The sequence below is a fragment of the Carcharodon carcharias genome, chromosome 15 (assembly GCF_017639515.1).
Source record: "Carcharodon carcharias isolate sCarCar2 chromosome 15, sCarCar2.pri, whole genome shotgun sequence".
Classification (NCBI taxonomy): domain Eukaryota; kingdom Metazoa; phylum Chordata; class Chondrichthyes; order Lamniformes; family Lamnidae; genus Carcharodon; species Carcharodon carcharias.
Window position 1 is genome coordinate 114,401,664 of NC_054481.1, and position 23,872 is coordinate 114,425,535.

The following is a 23,872-nucleotide window of genomic DNA, read 5'->3' on the forward strand; positions in this document are numbered from 1 at the left end:
TGTGAGCATCGTTGGCAATGCCAGCATTTATTCTCCATCCCTAATTGCCCTTGAGAAGGTGGTGCTGTGTTGCCTTCTTGAATTACAGCAGTCCATGTGGTCTACACTCATTGTGTTGTTTGGGATGATTATATGAAGAACATAAGAACTAGAAGCAGGAGTAGGTAATTCAGCCCCTCGAGCCTGCCCCGCCATTCAATGTGATCATGGCTGGTCTCATTTCTGCCTCAAATCCAATTCCCCCCCTCGCCCCAAGAGGAAAAATTTGCAGAAATACAAGGAAAGGGCAGTAGTGTGGGCTAATTGGATAAATGTGGTTGACTCTGAACTGCCCTCTGAAATGGCCTAGCAATTCCACTTAGTTGTACCAACAGCTATGGAAAGTCAAAAAGGAATAAAACCACTCAGCATCGAACTAGGCACTGGGAACAACATCCAGCCCTGTTGATTCCACAGAGTCTTTCTTACTAACATTAGTTTTGTGCCAAAATTGGAGTACTGTCCCATAGTCAAGTGACAGTCATACTTACTAGCTCGCCTACAGCCAATGTCCCAGACACTTGCACCACCATATCTGGGTATATCCTGCCCCATCAGAATGACAGACATACCAGAGATGACGGCACAGTGGTAGACAGTTGGTTCCTTCCCTGTCACTGGATCAAGATCCTGCAACTCCCTTCCAAACAGCACTGTGGGTCTACCTGCACCAGATGGACTGTAGTGTTTCAAGAGGGTGGCGCCTTCTCAAGGGCAATCTTGGATTAGCAACAAAGCCAGTGAGGCCCACATCCAGTGAAAGAATGAAAAAAGCTTTCATGATGGGCCAAATGGCCTCCCTCTGTGCTGTATCATTCTACAAATCTATTTACAAATAAATAGCACTTAAAATCTTGTGTCAGGTCACAAAAGGGAGCACCTGTCTCAGACCTACATTTTGACTGGTAATAGTCCTCTGGGTTTCGTGGCGCTGAACTAGGAGGACCAACGTGACCTAGCTTATGGTGCTCATCTTGCATTTTGTTTATATTCATTGTTAACAATTTCGAGGGGGCGGGGGAAGAATCTCCAAGTCTCACGAGATTTGTCGTTGACTCTTAGCGTGCATGGGCAGATTTCCTCGCGCGCCTGTGCGTGGTCGGGCGAACGCACGCGTGCTTGATCGCGCACACGCACGCACGCATGGACGCACGCAACGAATGCCAAACGCTTTTCGGGGTGGGCACAACCTAACCCGATAACCGGAAGCTCCGGGAGGATGATCGACAAGCACATTGACCAATAGAACGTCGATCCGACAGGCAAAAAGGCGGGAGGGTGGGATGCTTGGCCCAATCGGCTGCGCGGTACTGTGAGGGTGTGAGGAGGGGGGCGGGTTGGGTTCTGTGCCCGGTGCTCAAGGTTGGTTGAGCGGCGGTCTCTCCGGCTGTCGGGTTTAGGGATGTAAGTGGGGGACTGAAATGGCTGCCGAAAAGAAGCCGGAAGGTAAGGGGCTGAAGAGGCGGGGGTGGGGGGGAAATTTCAGTGTGCAGAAAAACACTGATATTTAATTTTTAATTATGATGACAACCTTTGGGACGACGAAAAAAAGCTAAATCTGACAGAACAAGGGGGTGTGAGGCGCTGCGAATGGAGCAAAAAACGGTTTATCTTAAATATAATAACCGCTGTGCGTGGAATATGGAGAAGGACAAATGGTTTCCTCACAGAAATGCAGCAAATATCTGAATATTTTTTATCCTCAGAAAGCTGTCACTTTTTAACAGAAGGAAAAAATATTATTTAAAATAAAATCAAATATATGCAAGGTTGTGTGGTATTTGCTGGCTGTAAAATCCACAAGAGGGCGGTAACGGATTGTTTATCTGGTGTGAAAGTGATTTAACTCCTCTCTCACTCAAATATTGAAATACTTTAAGTAATATACTCCAAAATAACGAGCAAGATCATTATCGACGAGTGGAAAATTGCATGTCACGAGTAACCTCAGATTTATATTTTGGCTTGATTGTAGTTCAGATACAAACTTGCAAAAGATTTAAAAAAAAGAGATAAATTTCAGAATGAATGTTTTGAACAAATGTTGTTAAAATCTGTGTGGAAAATAATCGCTGTCAGAAGTTTAGGTTATTTCATTATAATAATTTTGTTGCAGGGACAACAGTGAATTCAAGCTCCAGCACACACATTCTGCACGCTCTCTATTTGCTAGAATTTATAAACTTATTGAAAAGTTTTTTTAAAAATATGTGCAACTTGGGGAAAAAAAGTGGACCTTTTTGAAGTTCAGCGTGTTGAAAAACACTCTCCAGTATTGAATTATCTACTATTTTATTATTTGAATAAAAATATATATCAGACAACTTCTAAATTTTCAAACACTAATGCTTTAAAATTATAAATATGAAAATGTAATGAAACTCTTGCAAGTCAACTATTCCCATATTGTGAGCGTGTGTAATTTCCCTGTATACACAATTTGTGCAAATGAGGAGAAAGCCATGCATGATATAGTAATTTCAAGTAAATTCTTGTAATTACAGTTGGGTATTATTTATTCCATTAACATAAAATGCTGATTACGCTGGTACATTTTACTTGCAGATTTGTAGTACCTGAAGCATTCTTTGTATACGTTACAGGAAAAAAAAATCAAATGACATGGCAAAATGTAGTAAGTTACTTATAGATTTGCCTGATGCATAACACTGGTGGAGATTCCCAAGAATCTAGGGCAAAGATTACTTATCCAATCAATTTTTTAGTAAATGGTATTTAAAAAAAAAAGTAATAGCACTCATACCAGTAACTGAAAAACCAACTTTTAAATGCATTGTACAATACTATTTTGTTTTCAAATGAAAATTTTATCGTATCAATTCAGCAGAGAAATTGTTCGTTACTATGTTCGCTGGGGTGCATGGGGACATCTTTATAAGGTTTTTAAAAGTCTTTATTGATCATGAGTATAATCTTTTGAAAAAATGTTCCTAAGAATTTTAAAATAAATTGGGAGCTGTCAGCTTTAACCCTTTGTTTTGTTGTGCTGTTTGACATGTGAAGCATGTCTCTTTTATAAGTAATACATGATGTGGACGCAAATTGAGCTTAGCTTTCGAGCTGGTCTTTATTTGTGCCCATATGATGAGTAATGTATTGCTTCTTTGCAGGAAACGTTTTTGTCACACCTTTGTAATGCCTGTCTTCCTTGAAGATTTGGACTCCTATCAGAAATAATTGTACCAATATCTATTCCATTGGACAAGGCTATTTTGATGGCTGCCAGGATTTTTCCTCTGTTCTCTTGGCTGCTGGTTTTGCTCGTGATTAAATGATCAATTTCCCGTTCAACAGAAGGACCAGGTCTCCGATTCAGAGAGACCCTGCTTTTTTAAGCAATTTCCTCTCACCCTTGTAGACATTTGAACAGCTTACAGTATTTCTGTCAGACAACAATAGCAATGAATCAAACATTCAATGGTAGCCCTGTGTATTATCTCAGTCAAGCTGTCAGCTCAAGGAATCCTTTTGTAGTTTTACCTGTTCTCTGGCAACTTAATACCGAGTAATTCCATCACTGCTGTTCATGGAAAAATGAAACGAAGCAAGGGTATCTCTGAAACTAGTATTTATTTAGTTTGCTTTTTGTTTCATGTACTGATGACAAGAATAGAAATTAAGGAAATCAAGGTTATTGAAGCACAACATTATAATGTTAGGGAATTGTCGCAAGCCCAAAGATGAATAAACATTAATCGAGAAGCAGAATACTGCGGATACTGGAAATCTGAAATGAAAACAGAAAATACTCAGCTGGTTATGGTAGCATCTGTGGAGGGAAACTGAGTTAATGTTTCAGGTCTGTGAGCTTTCATCAGAACTGGGAAAAGCTTTTTAAAATAAACACTATCCACATGGAAATTGCTTGGGGTAATTTAGAAAAAGTAACTTTCCTTTTTTTACTCCTTCAAAGTTCCAAATGCCCCATCTTAAGTTCTCTTCCTCTCTGCAACCTCCCTCGCTCATTCTTTCCCTAGGCTTCAGAAAAGTGTCACCTCCTGCAGACTTCCCTACCTTCCTGCAATCTACAAACTCTTAAAACCCAGGCTTTGTTATCTAATCCCTGCTAGGTTCTTCATCTATCCTCAACCTTGGCAATTTCCTGACTCACTCCAGACCCACAGCAATATGGTTGACTCTTAAATGCCCTCTGAACAAGGGCAATTAGGGATGGGCAGTAAATGCAGGCCTAGCTAGTGATGCCACCATCCCATGAATGAATTTAATAAAAACTATTAGTCTTTGCCGAGCCAAGTTCCTTAATAGAACAGTGCTAAATATACTAGTGCAGCCTGAGAAATTGATACTTCTGAATAGGTTGAATTGTGTTTGTAAATCTTGAAATTTTGTATTTGAAGTAGATATTGTATGATTAGTGATGTTAACAAGATATGTAGATATACAAAATTTAATTGTTGAAAATATGTTGCTATTGTGATTCCCTGCCCCTCCCTCCCCCCGCTTGTAATGAATTGAAAAGTGCTGACCATTGAAGACCTAAATCTTCTGAGTGAGGGGCTGCTGGTGGCTATTTCACTAGAGTGCAATTTTTAAAAATTAATTCATGGGATGTGGGCTTCACTGGCTGGGGCATCATTTATTGCTCATCCCTAGTTGCCCTTGAGACTTGAGAAGGTGATGGTGAGCTGCCTTCTTGAACCGCTGCAGCCCATTTGGTGTAGATACACCCACAGTGCTGTTAGGGAGGGAGTTCCAGGATTTTGACCCAGTGACGGTGAAGGAACGGTGATATATTTCCAAGTCAGGACGATGAGTGATTTGGAGGGGAACTTCCAGATGGTAGTGTTCCCATCTACCTGCTGCCCTTGTCCTTCTGGATGGTAGTGGTCATGGGTTTGGAAAGTGCTGGCTAAGGAACTTTAGTGAATTCCTGCAGTGCATCTTGTAGATGGTACACACTGCTGCCACTGTGCATCAGTAGTGGAGGGAGTGAATGTTTGTGGATGTGGTGCCAATCAAGCAGGCTGCTTTGTCCTGGGTGGTGTCAAGCTTCTTGAGTGCTGTGGGAGCTGCACTCATCCAGGCAAGTGGGGAGCATTCCATCACACTCCTAACTTGTGCATTGGAGGAAGATGGTGGGCAGGCTTTAGGTAGTTAGGAGGTAAGTTACTTGTCGCAGGATTCCTAGCCTCTAACCTGCTCTTGTCGCCACTGTATTTATATGGCTAGTCCAGTTCAGTTTCTGGTCAATGGTAACCCCCAGGATGTTGATAGTAGGGGATTCAGTGATCGTAATGCCATTAAACATCAAGAGGCGATGGTTAGATTCTCTCTTGTTGAAGATGTACATTGCCTGGCACTTGAGTAACGTGAATGTTATGTGCCACTTGTCAGCCCAAGTCTGGATATTGTCCAGGCCTTGCTGCATTTGGGCTTGGACTGCTCAGTATCTGAGGAGTTTTGAATGGTGCTGAACATCGTGCAATCATCAATGAACTACCCCACTTTTGACCTTAAGATGGAAGGAATGTCATTGATGAAGCAGCTGAAGATGGTTGGGCCAAGGACACTATTCCACCCTGTGGAACTCCTACAGTGATGTCCTGGAGCTGAGATGACTGACCAACAACCATCTTCCTTTATGCTAGATATGACTGCAACCAGCGGAGAGTTTACCCTCTGATTCCCATTGACTCCAATTCTGCTCGGGCTCCTAGAGGCCACCCTCAGTCAAATGCGGCCTTGATGTCAAGGGCAGTCACTCTACCCTCATCTTGGGAGTTCAGCTTTTTTGTCCATATTTGAACTTATGCTGTAATGAGGCCGGGAGTTGAGTGGCCTTGGCAGAATCCAAACTGGGTATCAGTAAGCAGGTTATTGCTAAGCAAGTGCCACTTGATAGTACTGTTGATGACCCCTTGAACAATGATCTCTTTGTGGTGTCCTTGCCACTCTTGACAAAATACAGCAGTTACCAAATATGCAAATAAGACCTTGGCAGAATATTGGCATTACTCCTAATTTGTCAATGTAGTTTATTCCTGTGCCAGGAATAAAGAGTAGGAGACTGGCTTTGCAACCAATACCCCTACAATAGCAAGTGGAAATGCTAGTGTTATCTAGTGATAGAAAATTGCAATTACAATGGATATGATAGTGAAATAGTTACTGCATCAGTACAGGATTAAATTCTTGATGTTATTTGTATCATCATGCTGCAATGAAAATTTGCACATTGGATAGTTTGCTGTACAACCAGATGTAAAATCGTTCAAAATTAACTGCTAATATGGAAAAGAAATTTATTGGTAGTTTTTGTTTTGTCGGCATTTGCTTTGCTTTGCATTGTTCCTCTGTTACCAAGCAATGTGCCAGCTATTCAGAATCTTCAAAACTTTAATTTGATTAACATTCTAAAGCCACAGGTTAGCTACAGTCATTGTGGTTTATTTATGCATTTCTCCAGTTGGTAATAGAATGTACATCATTGTAGTTTAGCATCTTGTAACGGAGCTGAGATATCTTTCTTGAGCTGGCTGGAGTGCCCAGCATTTTGAAGGCCGTTGAACTGTTCTGGCTTTTGGAATTGCAAGTTGTCTAACTGCAGTGGGCTTATAGTATAGCAGTATACTAAAAGCTGTAATGCTCTCGAAGGGTGAAATCCTTAGGCATTTGCTGTAGCCTTGCATGCGCTTTGAATAATTCTGCATATTACATATATTTAAAATATGCAGCTTAAAACATTGCGTTTTAAAAATTGAAGTTGACATTTTTTATTTGTTGCAGTGAAGCAGTTTTTTGCATTGCTGATCACTGTCTTTTGGCAGAAGCTTATTTTGGTGCTAAATAAAGGTACAAGGAGCAGTCTTGCCTTGGACCAGAGGCATGCAAGCTCCACCTTTTATTGGTAATAGCCAGCTCAGCACCCTAGATATCTATACCAGTTAATTGGTTAAGTATGTTAAAATATCTCTTTCTGAGCCATTGAGACTAGCAGGTTTCATCACCAGTCTGCCCTTGGTTAGCTGTTGTGATCCAGTGTGGCATTAAGATACTGAGGTTTTCAGCACCTCTGAAATGGAGAAAAGTAGCCAGACCTTTTCCTCCTGATCGTATCTACGTAACCCCTTTTGGAAAATGCATGATTGTGGATGTATTTAATGACGGCGGGATTGGGTTTAACCTCGATGCCCTCAGTGATTGAATAACCTGTTTGTTGACCATTTTTCAGGCATTCAAGCGAAGGATGATCATTTGGGTGAGACACTTGAGAGAAAATTGGCAAAAATAGAAGTACTTATTAGTGAGTTGATTCAGATTTTAATGACCGGGTACAAAGAATAGGAGCTTGGATTTCCTTCAAAACTTGTAGTAGAATTGCACCTATGTAGGCTTTTATGAAATGCAAGAATAAGCCCTTGTTCATCTGCATGTGTGCCATTGACAGTGGGCAGTATAACTTCACTGGTATTCTTTTATAATTAATAAATAAAACAGCCATGAATGATATGACTTAGTACATTTATTGTCTCTTCTACATCCTCCCCCTGCCCCCACCAACTCCCTAGCTCAAAAATGAGTTTGTTCCATTATCTTGACCCTATTGGACAAATATTGTAAATTATGTGAGACCTACTTTCATTGCCAGAAAAATATCAGTGAAGTATAATAATGGGCACATGAATCAACAACTTGAATCTTATATAGTGTCTTTAACATTCCAACATACTTCACAGATATAGTGAAAGAAATGGATGTCAAACCAAAGAAGGAGATGTTTGGAGAAGTTAACAAATGCTTTCGTTTTAAGGAGGGCATTAAAGGAAGAGAGGGTGGTGGAGTGATAGGGATTTGAGGCCTTTGCTAATAGTGGAGAGAGAGGTATTTGGTCCAAGTAGCAAAGTTTTGGATGACCTTAGATTTACAATGGATTGAGGATAGGAGGCCAACTGGGGGAGCAGACAAACAGTTAGATCTGGAGGTACTGAAGGCATGAAATGAAGGTTTCAAGAACAGATGCCCTGATATAGGGTGGAGGCTAGCATTGTTCTCTTGGTGGGAGTAGGCAGTCTTTGTGGTAGACAGGATATGTGGTTGGACACTCAGCTCGTTGTTGAGGACATTGAAGCTGCAAATAGTATGATTCAGCTTGAATCAGTGGTTGGAGAAAGACATTGAGCCAATAGCAAGAGTATGGAGTTTTAATGGGGCCAAAAGATTATGGCTTTGATGATCCCAATGCTTAGCTGGAGTGAATTGTGGTTCATCTGAGACTGAGCAGTCTGATTACAGTGGCAGTGGAGATGTCAATAGTTAGTGGAGATATAGAATTAGTGTTATTGAAGTAGATGTGAATGAGATCACATGCCCGTAGGTAATACCAAGGGGCAGTATGAAGGGGGCCAATAATGGATCCTTTTGGGGGCATTGGATGCAATGTGGGAGTGAGAAGAGAAGCCAATGTGCAAGATGTTCTGGCATCTGGTAAGAGTTGAAACAAGCAAGGTGGGTCCCTTAGACTGGACAATGGAGGAGAGGTGTTGGAAGGAAGAAACGTGATGTGGTTAATCATGTCATAGATTTCAGGGAGGACAGAGGGATAATGAACACTGTTACAAGTGATGCACATTTGGACTATGCACCCAATTGTTTTGGTATAATTTGCCTACCCAAACTCTTTTCAGAAGAGGCTATTTCTGAGCTGTTCAACAGTTGCATGAAATAGTAGTGGGTGCAGATGTGTCACTTTTGATCAAGGCTGAAGCAATTCACAATGCTGCTGCCATTAGTCAGTATTATGAGTAAGGAACTTTGCAGAAAAAGTTTATTGTTCCAGCATTTAATAATTTACTTAAGCCTTCTGATAATAGTAACACACATTCACGTTAAAAGGATTTCCAGTTAACAGCACTCTCCTGAATAGTGAAAATAATGAAAAAGGTTCCATGGCTTATAGGTATAGTTACCTTGTGTGGATGATGTGTCAGAATTTATAAGCCATTTTTGGGAAACATTGCATGTTAGTGTGACCAGGAAATAGTTTTGTTCACATACGACTTGAGCCTTAGGGAGATATGGTGGCGGTATGAGCCTTTAAAGTGCCTGAATAGTTCTAGATTATTGCCACTGTGGATTAAACTCTGATTGTGAGATATCATTACAGCCATTAGTAGTAGCAGAGTAACCTTTAGCAAGTGTCCCAGGAGTGAAATGAAAACTATCTGATAATGCACTGCTTGGAGACTATCTAATCCACCATGAAGGTTCCAGTCTGATCTCTGGTCTTTGCTGAATTAGCTAGTCATAGCCATATGATGATGATAGGGGAGCTTTAATTGGTTTCCTGGGCCAGAGAAGCAAAAATTGACCTAGTAGTTCTGCTTCTGATCACAATAACTCCTGATCTCTGATTGTGGGCATGCACACTTTGGGTGGCACATGATGTCCTCTGCGTGTGAGCACCTTACTCTGTAGACTTGCACAGGAAATATGTTTAGTTGAGCAAAATGTTGAGGCCAGCTAATGTCCATAAAACTCTACCCCAGCTTGACTCATATGCTCTGTTTGAGGGGCATGGGTGGGGAGATAGGCAGTGGGTATTTGGAACATTTCTCTGACCGCTCAGCATCATCAGTGTTTCTGCTAGTGAGTCATGGCATGTGCATTTTGTATATTTTTATACACATGATTTGTTTTATTTCATGGAATGAAGATGTAACAAATATTCCATGGAATGTGTCTGCATTTGATTCTAAGCCCGTTTGATAACTTCTTTAAAAGGTTTCTAGGATATCAGTGATTTCTGAGTTGCCTAACTTTGTGCTTGCACAATTTCTAAAACGCAAGTTAATTTATTTTCCTTTAGCACACACTATACATCAGAGACAACCTCTGATGTATGATTTCTATGCTTTGTTCTAATTTTGTTCTGCAGCATTAAGTACGTTATATTGCTGTATAATTAGGTGTGTAGGACAGCCAGTACTGCATCTCTGGCTTTGAGGCCTTGTTCCCGTGGGGCACTGAAGCCTTCGAGCTCCAATTACAATCGCAGCATGACTTTGGGAGATGATGCTGAGAACAAAAAGAATGAAGTTTGTAGTCCGATTAAAGCACAAATTGAGGAAGGAGTAAAAGAGCAACCCAGGAATGAGCCCCACAGATTGACTTGAACTTCAGGGATCTTGAGCTTTCTTATCTCATATTGAATATAATTTACGAAATAAATTATTGATAGAATGGCTTTCCTTTAAAAAAAATATAAACGTACAAAATAACTTCATTGGAGTGTTGACTAATAGATAATTTCATTTTGTATCTGGTCTGCACTGAGCATTACCGATTGGATAGAACACAAAGATAGTTTCATCTGTCAGTACATCTCCTGCGGAGTATCCAAATGCACCCCCACCTCACTGCCACAATCCATATCTGTAAACGTTTTATTTTCAGTCAGAAACCCGTTAATCTTTCAGGGTTAGCAATGTCAAACCTTCTGATTCCAAATAGGAATCATTTGTATGAGAGACTAGATTCAATGTGATCCACTAACCATAGCCATATGCTTCCTCATCCTTGACTTGAAATTATTGTCAAATCTTGACAATAATGGAGAATATTTGGGCAAGTCATCCTTGGTTGTTACTGCTACTATGTTGCCAGTGGTAACATATATAGTTGCAACTTATCTATCCCTTTGATGAGAAAATGCTGTGCAACATATCAAGTGGAGAAAGAAAAAAGATTGCATGATTTTTTTCTTTGGTATTGCAACAATACATAAAGATAAGTAGTAGAGTCATTATGGTGAAACTGCCATTTATCTGTTCAATTATCCTTCTTCAGACAGGACTTTTGCAAAACAAAACAGTTTGAAGCATTATTCCATTACACAATCTCCTAATGTTTCTTTTGCTGTTTGTGTTGTTTATGTTTTCTTTCTTGTAGCTGGTTATTGTTGTGCCAAGTTTTGGATACTCTTGGTTTTCTGCTATTCTCATTATCTAAGAGGCATTGTGATGGTAACGATCCCAATGTACTTTTTCAATACAATACACTGAATTTGCAATCATGGAATCATTAGCCACTGAAAAGTATTTATTGAGAAGATTGTGGTGCAACATGTTTGTAATACAACCAGCAAACAAGATATTTTCAATTACTGAATAACTAATGATTACTAAAGTATACCTCTTGAAGTTGTGAATATGTTTATTGAACTACATGTTTTGATAGAATTTGGAAATCTTGTCTTCTGCTAAATGAGTTAGCAATGTTTTTAAAGAAAAGTGCTAATATGTGCAGTCGACAGTTTATGCCAGGGGTGCTCAACCTTTTTGCATGAGGGGCCACATTTCAATTTTTTACTCACTCAAGGGGCTAATGAACAAATTTTAGACAGATTAGATTTGGCACGACATTTAAACATGAATTTCAATAAAAATAAGTTGAGGCATGAAGAAAAGAAAAATAGTCAAAGCAATAAATTGATTATTAACTGTTCATTTAAAAAAAATAATTATGACCATTAGAGTGAGTGTGTCTGGCTCGATATAGTCTTGAGGTGTTCACTTACTTGACCTCAGCTGTATGTGTGTTGGGGTGAGGGTAAGCGAGAGCCCTGAGACTGGAAATGAACCAGACGAACACTCTAACTTGCTTCCTCACTTGCTCACTCATTCTCGCCTGACAGGCTGGAGATTAAAACGTTGAGGAGAGGTTCAGGGCGACTTTGAAAGCACCATGACTTTTCCTGTAACATGTGACATTTCAGCTGTTCCAGGTCCTGCTTTGCTGCAACTGCTGCTCTGCTAAACCTTGACTCCTGTAGTCCTTTAGGGGGCCTTGTCCTCCACCCCACCCCACCCTGGGCAATCTCTCTTTACCTCCCCACGGGCAAGCAGTCTCTCTTCTCCCTTCTTGAAAGCTGTAGGTGTTCATGCCTCAGGCTGAATAAAGTCACTCACCTTCGCACTGTTCATGGCTTGTCCAATCACAGACTGTTTCTCTCCTGCGTTTGCTGCTGATAGGTCCACTAGTGAGAGAAATGACCTGTGATTGGAGGAGCAGCTCCTTGCAGAGTCTTTCACTTGCACTGCCTGTATTTTGAATGCTGACTCTGTGGGCCGGATATTGGATAACCCTGGTCTATGCTGCATGGTGAAGGTTTTGATTATTTAACCATGTTTTTATGCAGCTTAATGTCAAATATAAACACATCAAAGTTTGCCAGTGGTCCTGCTGTGTATGCCATGCCATTATGCTGTTAGTGACTTTGATGCTTTAATTAAAATTTTAAATGTGTAGTAATTCACCATTAACTTGAACTATTTATCTGCTTTTAGTTTCAAATATATTGAAGTCTCCTAATTCCTACAGGTTTTTTTTTTGGATAAATAGTTGGATTCATAGTATGTGTATTCAGATTTGCTGACTTTGTTAAATTTTCTTAATAGGCACACAGGAATTACTGAACTCCATTTAGTTCACATTTTAACAGATTCCACAAAAATAGTGCAATTGTTAAGTAATTCTGGCAATTGACCTCATCAATTTGTCAATGATAGACCCAGACATGAGTCAAGGAAAAGGCCTGCTACACTTTTACACTCAAAATACTTGTATTCCTATTGGGCTTATCACTGAGCTGTACAAACTATAAAGCTCCCAGGTGCAATACTCTTGAGTTCTCTTGTGATGCTTTCGTGATGCTTTCATGGATCTCCATATGGTCAATTCAAGAGTATAACAGCAAACCTGAAATTGAGGCTGCAGGAAAAGAGGGGTCCTTAAGATTGTCTTGTCTGTGTACATCATTATTGTAATATATTTGCTTGGACTGTATTGACTATATAGTTTGAAATTTCTTTTTACATATCAAAGGGATGTACAGTATTTATTTTGGGCAAGGTTAAAGTAAACATGCTGGATATTTGGAAAAGGGTGAAATCAGTTTGTCCATTTCTGTTATAAGTTAGAAATGTGAAATAATTGGTGCTTCTCATTGTAGGTAAATAACTGGAAAAGTTGAATAGAGCATTTTTGCTCAATCTAATGATTGAACTTCTTCCCCCTCCATAGTAAGCCGACATTTCTATTGGCTTTTTCTCCAATGTTATTAAGTGGTTTCTTCTTATGATGCCCTGATCTGTCTCAATCCTGTACGATCTTGGTTGTGGAACTTTTTCAGTGATTGTGCCTTCCTTCTGCTGGTGACTGCCCCATACTTTCTCCCTGGGCTTCAGCGCTGGTAACTCACATGCTCTATGCCTGTGATTAAAGTTCTGAGGCTGGTTGCTTCTCTGTTCTTCCTCACACTGTTTTACCCTCTCGTGGTTGTTCATGGTGATATTGGGTTTGAGGTTTTTCTTCTGGAGGTGGAAGCTATGTTCTCAATCTCCTACCCATGAGTAACTCTGATGGTGAGAAACCATTTTGTAGTGGTGAGGTTCAGTAGCTCAGAAGAACTAGATTAAGGTCTTTGTTTTTCTTTAATAAATCTTTGACTGGTTGTACCCCTCTCTTAGCTTCTCCATTCGCTTGATGATGGCGAAGTCAACTGGGTACATGAACGAAGCCATACTTGTTTGCAAAATTGTGGAAAGCTTATTAGCAAATTATGGCCCATTGTCAGACACTTTATGTCTGGGTTGCTGTGTGTTAATAAATCTCTTGAGGGATTGGGGAACTGCTTCTGCTGTGTTACTATGCATTCTCTTTACTTCAAACCATCGTGAGCAGCAATCAATGACAAAAAGGAAGGCTGTCCCTTTAAGTTAAAATAAGCCCATTCTCATGCCCTCCCATGGTCTTGATGGAAAAGTAGAAGGTAATTGTTCTTTACATCAATGAAAGTCCTTCACCCACTCTTGGGCAAAGTCAAGGGTGAAATTGAAAAGATGCAGCAGCAATGGGTTATCTCACTAGTCACCATGCCAGCAAAATTGTAACTGTAACCAAGGCTGGAATTTGCTAATCTATTCCACAATTTTGCAGATGAATATGGTAACTGTTCTTGGCTGTTTACGGCACAAGTAAGATAGTTAGAAATCATTCCTTCTGTAGAGAAAGTAATGCTTGGTCACTCAACTGATTGGTGTGCTCTTGCATGATATTTTGCTATTCCTAGATGACCTTCGTGAAGTCTTTAAAGGATATCAAGTCGAAGTGTTCAGTATGACTCGTCTCTCATTGAAGATTAGAGTTGTCAATGACTGAGGTGCTTGCCCTGTTCAAAGTACTGCCATAGTATCGGATTAGTGGGATTACAGTTTGGCCACCCTTCCAGGCAATATTCTTGGATTGGGAGATATTCTTCATCTCGTTGCTGAGCTTGTTTTATTTCTTGCAATTTTTTTGTAGTAGCTGAGAAGTGCTGAGTGATTAAGGATATATATACTTCAACCAGCTCAATGAAGTGTAAATCCCCTGGTTTGGTTCTTCCTGATGATATTCATGACAGTATGTCTGCTGTTGTCCCTTGAACATACTATGTGATGGAGTCATATCTCATCAATCATGATCTGAACCACTGGATTCTGGGTAGCATCTTCACAATTTCTTCCATCTTCAGAAGGGTGATTAGTGACTTATGGTCTGTTTTGATTTTGAAAAACAATCCCATAACAGTCTGAAAAGTTTTGACATACCCATGTTGCTACCAATGCTACTTTTTCTATCGCAGGGTATTATTTTCTGCTTCTGTTAATGACCTAGAGGCATAGTAGACTGGTCTATGCTTGCTGTCTCTCTGCACTTGAAATAAAACTGCTCCGAGGCCTGTAGATAATGCATCTACTGCTACTATGGTTGATAATTCTGGGTTGCAACGTGTCAAGGTTTCAGAAGAGATTAAAAGTTGTTTAACCTTTTCAAAAACATTTTTCTGGTCTGTATTGCAGCACCACTGTTGACCTTGTCTTAGCAGCTGTCTCAAGAGGTCGTTGACTTCTGCTAAATTTGGTTGACCATCTCAAGGAACCTTTTGAAGCTTTTGTTTCTGGTTGTAGAAATTCTCTGCTTACCTTTGTTTTTTTGTGGATCAACTGTGATTCCTGCGGCTTGTACTATGTGACCTAGAAATTTGATCATAGGTTTAGTGAACTGAAATTTTTCATTCAATGTTAGGCCTGCATCCTGTAAGACTGTCAGCACTGCTCTGACTCTGCGATCATGCGCTTCTCTCGTGGAGCCATGTAAGTATGTCATCCATATGATATAATACTCCTGCCATGCCTGCTAGAGAGAGAGACACCTGGTTTTCTGGAAAATTTCTGGAGCGGACGCTATGCCAAAGGACAGCCTATTGACCAATAACAACTGAATTCTGTTTATGAATTGGTCAACATTCTTAATTCTTTGTCTAGCGAGGACTGCCAAAATCCCCCGTTGACCTCCAATTTGGAAAATACAGTACTCTTAGCTAGTTTGGCAAGGCTCTTATCCACTGAGGTCATTGGATGGATCTCACCTTTCCCATGATTTGTTTAGTTGAGTTAAATCCATCCAGATTCTTCTCGAGCTGTTTGGCTTTGTGTTCAGGAATGGCTACAGTTCCAATTTTGTTGGCATGGTGACTGGTGAGATAACCCCTTGCTGCTGCATCTTTTCAATTTCACCCTTGACTTTGCCCAAGAGTGGTTGAGGGACTTTCATTGGTGTAAAGAGTTAAATTGATTTAGCATCAGCTAGTAGAGTGATATGGCACTCTGTCTTCCATGGGTCTATAAACAATTTTGGGAACTCATTTTGAAAGGTACTGCTGCAGCTCTCATCAGCAACTTCATGCACTTTATAGATTAATTTCAGTTTTAGGCATGCATTTCTCCTTAGTAGAGAGCACTCTTGATTTTGAATGACATAGAGAGGTTTGAGGATTTCTTGGTCTTTATATTTCAGCTTTGCCATGAGTTGGCCTTTCACCTTTAAAGTTGTCCCTCCAAGACTTTGTAATTTGATAGATGAGGGTTACAGTATAATCTGTTTGACTCATTTGACTTCATCTGGTAAAGCAGAAACCCCTGCTCCTGTGTCTAGTTTAAACTCTTCGAATTTAATACTCCAGTATTGTTTTCAGTATCATTTCCCTTTCCTATGAAGGTTAATTCCTTTGCTCGTGGTTCTTCACTTCTTATATGTGGCTCTGTTTTAAAACTTTCTCCCTCTTTTTATAGGTTGTCAGCATTTGAGTGACAAACACAACTGAAATTGCCTATTTTTCCATAGTTGTGGCACTCTGCCCCCCACCCCCCCCCCACGCCAAAACCAAGCTGGACTTGTCTTTGCATTTCAAAATGATGGTTGGTGTGCTTTTCCCTATTTTGACAGGTTTAAGCTTTGGCCTGCTTTTTCTTTAATGGTGTATAAACTGAATGGTCTTATTTTATCTTCTCCACAGGACCTCACATTCCCCATGAATAAATTCTCAACTCTGTATCCTGAGTTTCATTTGCCTCGCGATCTGCATTGCTTTTCCTCGTGTTAAATCCTCTGTCAGTAACAGATCTGATTAATCTTCATTGAGGACCCCGAATACAATCCCGTCACTAATCAGCTCATCCTTTTAAGGTTCCATAATCGTAGTTCCCTGCCAGCCTATAGAGATCATTAATGAGTGAATGCATGCCTTCACCTGGTCTTTGTTTCCTTGTGTTAAATTTAGCCCTCTAGTATTAAATCCCAATGGATGCTGAAATTAAGGGTTGAAAGCTTGTAGGATTTCTTCATCAGAAGTTGAAGTCTCATCAATGTCCTGCGATCACATCGTCAGGAATAGATCCTACTGCATAAAGTAGTGTACTGATCTGGTCTTTTTTGTGTAATACTGAAGTAGTTCTGTACCTTGTGAACCTTTTTCTCCAGTTGTCCCAGTTCTGGGTCTCTTGTGAGCCTTCTGTATGCTGAAGTGGTTCTGGGGCTGGTGCTGTAGATTCCATTCTTCTGAGCCCTGGAATTGTTCCTGCTTTTGTGCTGTTGCTTTCTGTTTCGGGTTTGTGCTTGGTGCTGCCTGGTCTCCGGGTCTGGGTTTGCATCTGTTGCTCTTGTGATGTTCTGCTGTCTCAGTGAGCCTTTTTCTTTTGTCCTTTGAGGATTTCTTCTTGCAAGCCCTGTATTTTCTGTTTAAGGTTTGCTGGGCCTTTTATACGCTGCCACCATGTTTCATTGTATCTAGATGGGGGTCTTGGGGATTGTCTATTCTTTCGAAGTATGTGGCTTGAGTGTTTTTGAGTTTCTCAAAACTATTACTCTTTATTTACGCGAGTATTTACACATTTGGAACGTTATAGGATATTGGAGCTTCTCCTTCCAGATCGCTTTCACTTGTCAGTCATGTGATCTGACATTATTATTACATCATCATGTATGCTTCTGATGTTAGCCCTTTATACTACACATGCTCCTTATTGCTTTTGGTTCTTGGTTTGAATACAACTCAGACTGTGGGCTGAAAGCCTCAATCTGCCTTTTTAAAAATTCATGCATGGGATGTGGACTTTGCTGGCTGGGCCAGCATTTATTGCCCGTCCCTGGTTGCTCTTGAGAAGGTGGTGGTGAGTTGCCTTCTTGAACGGCTGCAGTCCATGTGGTCTGGGTGTATCCACAGTGCTGTTAGGGATGGAGTTCCAGGATTTTGACCCAGCAACAATGAAGGAACAGTGATTATATCTTCAAGTCAGGATGGTGACTTGGAGGGGAACTTCCAGATGGTGCTGTTCCCACCCATCTGTTGCCATTGACCTTCTAGATGGTAGTGGTTGTGGATTTGGAAGGTGCTGTCTAAGGTACTTTGATGAATTCCTGCATCTTGTAGATGGTACACACTGCTGCTACTGTACATCACTGGTGGAGGGAGTGAATGTTTGTGGTTGGGGTGCCAATCAAGTGGGTTGTTTTGTCCTGGATGGTGTTGAGCTTCTTGTGTTGTGGGATTGCACTCATTCAGGCAAGTGAGGAGTATCCCATCACCCTCCTGACTTGTGCCTTGTAGATGGTGGACAGGCTTTGGGTAGTCAGGAGGTGAGTTATGCATTGCAGGACTCCTAGCTTCTGACCTGCTCTTGTAGCCATCATATTTATATGTCTAGTCCAGTTCAGTTTCTGGTCAACGGTAACCCCCAGGATGTTGATAATGGTGATCGTAATGCCATTGAACATCAAAGGGTGATGGTTAGATTCTCTCTTGTTGAAGATGGTCATTGCCTGACATTTGGCTAGTGTGAATGTTAATTACCACTTGTCAGCCTGGATATTGTCCAGATCTTGCTGCATTTGGACATGGACTGCTCCAGTTTCTGAGGAGTTGTGAATGGTGCTGAACATAGTGCAATTGTCAGCGAACGTTCCCACTTCTCACTTTGATGGAAGGAAGGTCATTGAAGCTGCTGAAGATGGTTGGGCTGAGGACACTACTCCACCCTGGAACTCCTACAGTGATGGCCTGGAGCTGAGATGACTCACCTCCAACAACCGCAACCATCTTCCTTTGTGCTAGGTATGACTCCAGCCAGTGGAGAGTTTTCCCCCTGATTCCCATTGACTCCAGTTTTGCTAGGACTCCTTGATGCCACACTCCAGTCAAATGCTGCCTTGATGTCAAGGGTAGTCACTTTCGCCTCACCTCGGGAGTTCAGCTCTTTTGTCCATGTTTGAACCAAGGCTGTAATGAGGAAGGGGGTTTGAGTGGCCCTGGCGGAACCCAACTGGGCATCAGTGAGCAGATTATTGCAAAGCAAGTGCTGCTTGATAGCACTGTTGATGACCCCTTACTGATGATGAAGAGTAGGCTGATGGGCTGGGTTGGATTTGTCCTGCTTTTTGTGTACAGGATGTATCTGGGCAACTTTCCACATAGCCGGGTAGATGCCAGTGTTGTAGCTGTACTGGAACAGCTTAGCCTGCTGAATTTGAGTCTCTGAAATGAGTTTGATCAATCCTTGTACAGTTTGTAGTGGATATGAAGCCATAATGAAAATTTTCCAGCTCAGGATATTCCTTATGTTGACGAGCACAAAAATACACAGACCGTTGTACTTATATCTCAGTCACTTGTCAGTGTTGACAAAATTGTGCTGTGACTCCATGGAAAGGCCTGCTTGTGCCTTTCTGACATCCACAACTGGGAAACAAATTATATTGATAACTGAACGAAACAATTTTTACAAGCTCTAAAATAAAGAATGGTTTCTGTAGAGCACCTCTTGCTTTTGGTTCTGGTGACAGTTATAAACTACTTAAGCTTCTCTCATGAAGTTTGTCATGACCAGAACTCCCTTGATGAGATCTCTGCCTTGTAATCACTTTTTTGGGTATCTATTGTTCTGGACATAGTGCAGTGTATGTTTATATAACATTGGACAATCCTGAAGTAATAAAAAAAGACATGCTATGATGTCATTGAGGAATAAATGGGGAAAAATTGTTGACTTGCAACATGGCATGTTGAGTAGAGAAGGAGGAAAATAAATCATACTCTAGTTCTTAAGATTTGGACTCTGGTCAGAGATGAGCTAACTGATGTCACCCAGAGAGATACCAGGGACCTGCAGTACAGCTCAGCATCCCAGTATTAGGAAGGAGAAATTGATGGTTCTTATTTCTCATTACCAGCCAGTTTTGTGTGGACCATGAGTGAGCACGAGATCAGGCTTGGGGTATGATGCTCTCCATGATCAAAGATCTCAATTATACTCAATATTTCAATATGTATCTGAAGAATAACCACCATGGTGGGTGAGTGACAGAAGGAACTGTATCTCGACAAGGAGTTGATGTTTCTAGAGATTACCACCACAACAATTTGATTTATATCGAACCTTTACCATAATAGAATATCCCAAGGTGCTTCACAGGAGAGTTATAAAATAAAATAATGACAACGAGCCACATAGTGGTCGTGTTGGGGCAGATGACAAAAAGCTTGGTCAAAGAGGTAGATTTTAAGAAGTGTTTTAAGGGGGAAGAAGAGGCAGAGATTTATGGAGGGGAATTCCAGAGCAGGCCCAATGAGTCTCAGTGCCCAGACAGCTGTACGAAGCTCCCAAACCTTCCATTGCAATTAATTATGTGATAATAATGCATCTTATTCTCTTAGTATTATGATTTCACTTTTTCTTTGTCTTTTTCCTTACATTTCTTTTATATATTTGGACTGTAAATGAAATGATTAATTTGCAGGGATGAATAGTGACAATGTTTCATTTTGAATGGAACACGAGTGTTCCCGGAAGTATTTTCCTGCCAAAGGCAGATCATACATTTTCTGCCCTGACTTTGTTAGTCAGTTGATTAAATGGAAACATTCTCTTTACTTCAGTTGTGTCCCTCATATTCTGAATGTACTTCTTCACACTGGAATATGGTTTCGGGATGCTGGTCACCGTCTGATACCTTACCCAAGTGGCTATTCTTTACATGAACCTATATGGTGAGGGTTGTGAGATTGCTGGTATCACAGACTAGCTTGACCCTGTTCTCACCTAATGTTCACATGATTGTAGCAGAGGCTTCAGGTTAATTATTTTTCCCCCCCTATTTTGATGGTCTTAATGTTATTTATTATACCCCTACATCAATCTGGTTCCAAGCATCGGAACTTGTAATGGAAATACAGAAGTAAAGGCAAAATTTATGGCATTAAAATTGAATTGCATTGTGCGCACTGGCTCAAGTTTTCCCCACCTACCAACTCCAGTACATCTGAAGAATACACTTAGTTTTATCTTTCCATGGGAGATTGATTAGTAAATTATCAAAGATCTTTAGTCTGCATACACTTTTTTAGTCTACAAAACCTATTTCCTGTTGTCAGGTTTTTCCATTATAATTTCCTTTGCTGGCATTTATAATGGAAATTGCCTATGTAAGCTTGTCATACTGTAATTACGCAGTCCTGCCAGTGGTGGTGATGCATCTTATTTTTGTGTCCCAGCTCCTGAACCTGTACTGCACAGAAATGTTTTAATAATCCTATGTCTGAGTACCCAGATACAATTATTCCCCATCTTGGAAGCCTACATCTGAAGGCTGCACTTGCTCTCCAGTTCTTATGTGCATTATAATGCATTGAAATGGAAGATCAACCATTATATTGTCGATAAGCTTTAGGTTTGGTGAAAATAGGACTTGACTTTTAAGATTAAATGATAGGTAATGCAGTAATTTCACATTTTGTTTTAAATCATACATACTTTTAAAAGTTGAATTTCAAAATTTGCCGAAGATACGAAACTTAGAAATATTGTGAACTTTGAGGAGGATGGTGTAGAACTTCAAAAGGATGTAGACAGGTTGATGGAATGGGTGGACAAATAGCAGATGAAATTTAATGCAGAGAAGTATAAAATGATCCATTTTGGTAAGAAGAACGTGGAGAGACAATATAAAGGGTACAATTCTAAAGGGAGTGTAGGAGCAGAGGGTCCTGGGTGTATATATGCATAAATCACTGAAGGTGGCAGGACAGGTTGAGAGAGTGGTTACTAAAACTTATGGCATCCTGAGCTTTATAAGTAAGGGCACACAGTACAAAAGTAAGGAATTTATGTTAAATCTGTATGAAACATTGGTTTGGTCTCAACTTGAGTATTGCGTCCAGTTCTAGGCACTGCACTTTAGGAAGGATGTGAAGGTATTGGTTCATGAGAATGGTTCCAGGGTTGAGGGACTTCAGTTGTGTAGAAAGATTGGAGAAGTTGGGACTGAGGAGATTTGATAGAGGTGCTCAAAATCATGAGGGGTTTAGACAGAATAACTAGGGAGAAACCATTCCCATTGGTAGAAGGATTGAGAACCAGAGGGCACAGATTTAAGGTAATCAACAAAAGAAGCAATGGTGACGTGAGGACAAGCTTTTTAAGGCAGCGAGTGGTTAAGATCTGGAATGCACTGCCCGAATCCGTGGTGGAGGTAGGTTCAATCAAGGCATTCAAAAGGGGATTGGATTATTATGTGAATGGCTGTGGGGGGAAAAGGAGGGAGAGTGGCTGTAGGTGAATTGTTCCTTCAGAGGGCCAGTGCAGATGCAATGGACCAAGTCACTATTGTCCTGGAACCCAAACTTTTGTTGTAGCATAATTCTATGGGTGGTGTGTATTCTCTCTTACCTTTGCCAAATCTTCATTTTTCAGCCTTGGAGGTATTTTGTTTCAAGCCTGGCCCTGCCCACACTGATGTCTATGCATGTTATGCTTTCCAGTAGGAGTCAATAGATTGTGCTCAATAATGGGAGTCCTGATCACAGAATCGGAGTTTTTACAGCACAGAAGGCTATTCTGCCCATTGTGTCTGCAACAGCTTTCTGAATGAGCTGTTTACTTGGTGCCCTTCTTCTCATAACTCTGCACATTATTCCTTTTCAAATAAATGTCTAATTCCCTTCTGAATTCCTCAATTGAACCTGTCTGTCCTCACTCTTAAGCAATGCTTTGTGAAAAAGCTTTTTTCTCATTGCTTTTGCTTCTTTTGTAATTACTTTAAATATGTGCCCCCTCATTCTCAATACTTTTCACAAGTGGGAGTAGTTCCTCCCTATCTACTTTGTCCAGACCCCTCATGATTTTAATACCTCTATCAAATTTCCTCTCTGCCTTTTTTTCCCTTAGGAAAGCGGTCCTACCTGCTCCAATCTATCTTCATAACTGAAGTTCCTCATCCATGGAACCATTCTCATGAATCTTTTCTGTACACTCTCCAGTGCCTTCACATCTTTCTGAAAATGCAGTACTCCAACTAAGGCCAAACTAGTGTCCTACTAGTGTTCAACATAACCTCCCTGCTCTTGTACTCTATGCCCCTATTAATAAACACTAAGATACTGGATTTTTTTTTTTAACCACTCTCTCAACCTGTCCTGCCACCTTCAATGATATGCACATATACACCCAGGTCCCGCTGCTCCTCCATCCCCTTTGAGTTGTACCCTTAATCTTATACTGTTTCTCCATGTTCTTCCAACCAAAATGAATCACTTCTCATTTCTCTGTATTGAGCTTCATCTGCCACCAGTCTGCCCATTCCACCAACAAAAAGAACTTCCTTTTGAAGTTCTACATGATCTTCCTTACAGTTCACAATGCTTCCAAGTTTAGTATCATCTGCAGATTTTTACATTGTGCCCTGTACACCAAGATCTAGGTTATCAATATATATCAGGAAAGGCAAGGGCCTCAACACTGACCCCTGGGGAACTCCACTACAAACCTTCCTCCTGCTTGATATATTTCTTTTCACTTTACGAGCTGCTAATGTCAATTGTAAGCCCTACATTTGCCCTGGTGGAGATGTGCTAACTGAGCACAGATCAGCAATCAAAGGTGAAAGCTTCAAACCTGTATGGCTTAGTGCTACTAGGCATTGGCACTTAAAATTTTCGTAGTTTCCAAGATATGCCTTGAAAAACCTAGTCGGCAGCCCTTGGATGCATGTGGGAGGGCTGTGCCTGGGGAAGATCCAGATGTTTTCGGTCAAAAGAAATAGTGGTTTTGAGGCAAAAATTATGATTTAGAACCAAGTGCCAAGCTTCTTTAGATTCAATATTTTTCACCCATGTTGACTGTAGTATTTGCCTATTGATGTGTCATAAACAGTTTCTCTTGAGACAATACTGGTGCTTTGTGTACTTTTTGTTAGGTAAAATGTATTGCTATCTTACACCTGATCTAGGGACTAGATATTACAGCAGCAAATAAACTGGCTGGCCAGTTACTGAAAATATGTATCGTAGACTGCCACAGTGTGGAAATGGGTCACTTGGTCCATCAAGTTTCTCTACATGATCCAACGTGCTAGCTTCCCACCCCCTTAAATATTCCTCTTTTCAAACAACTGTTTAATACGTGTGTGTCCACCTCTATCT

The 23,872-nt window shown here is 40.6% G+C and overlaps 1 protein-coding gene across 1 annotated transcript in view; it reads left to right on the top strand.

Annotated features, from left to right (window-relative positions):
• Nucleotides 1–1,380: 1,380 nt before the first annotated feature.
• camta1a (calmodulin binding transcription activator 1a) overlaps nt 1,381–23,872 on the top strand; it is a 1,037,373-nt gene continuing 1,014,881 nt past the window's right edge. Inside the window, exon 1 of the mRNA XM_041206569.1 lies at nt 1,381–1,485. Within this exon, the coding sequence (XP_041062503.1) occupies nt 1,461–1,485 (25 nt within the window). The 5' untranslated portion in view covers nt 1,381–1,460. The remainder of the gene's footprint in view (nt 1,486–23,872) is intronic.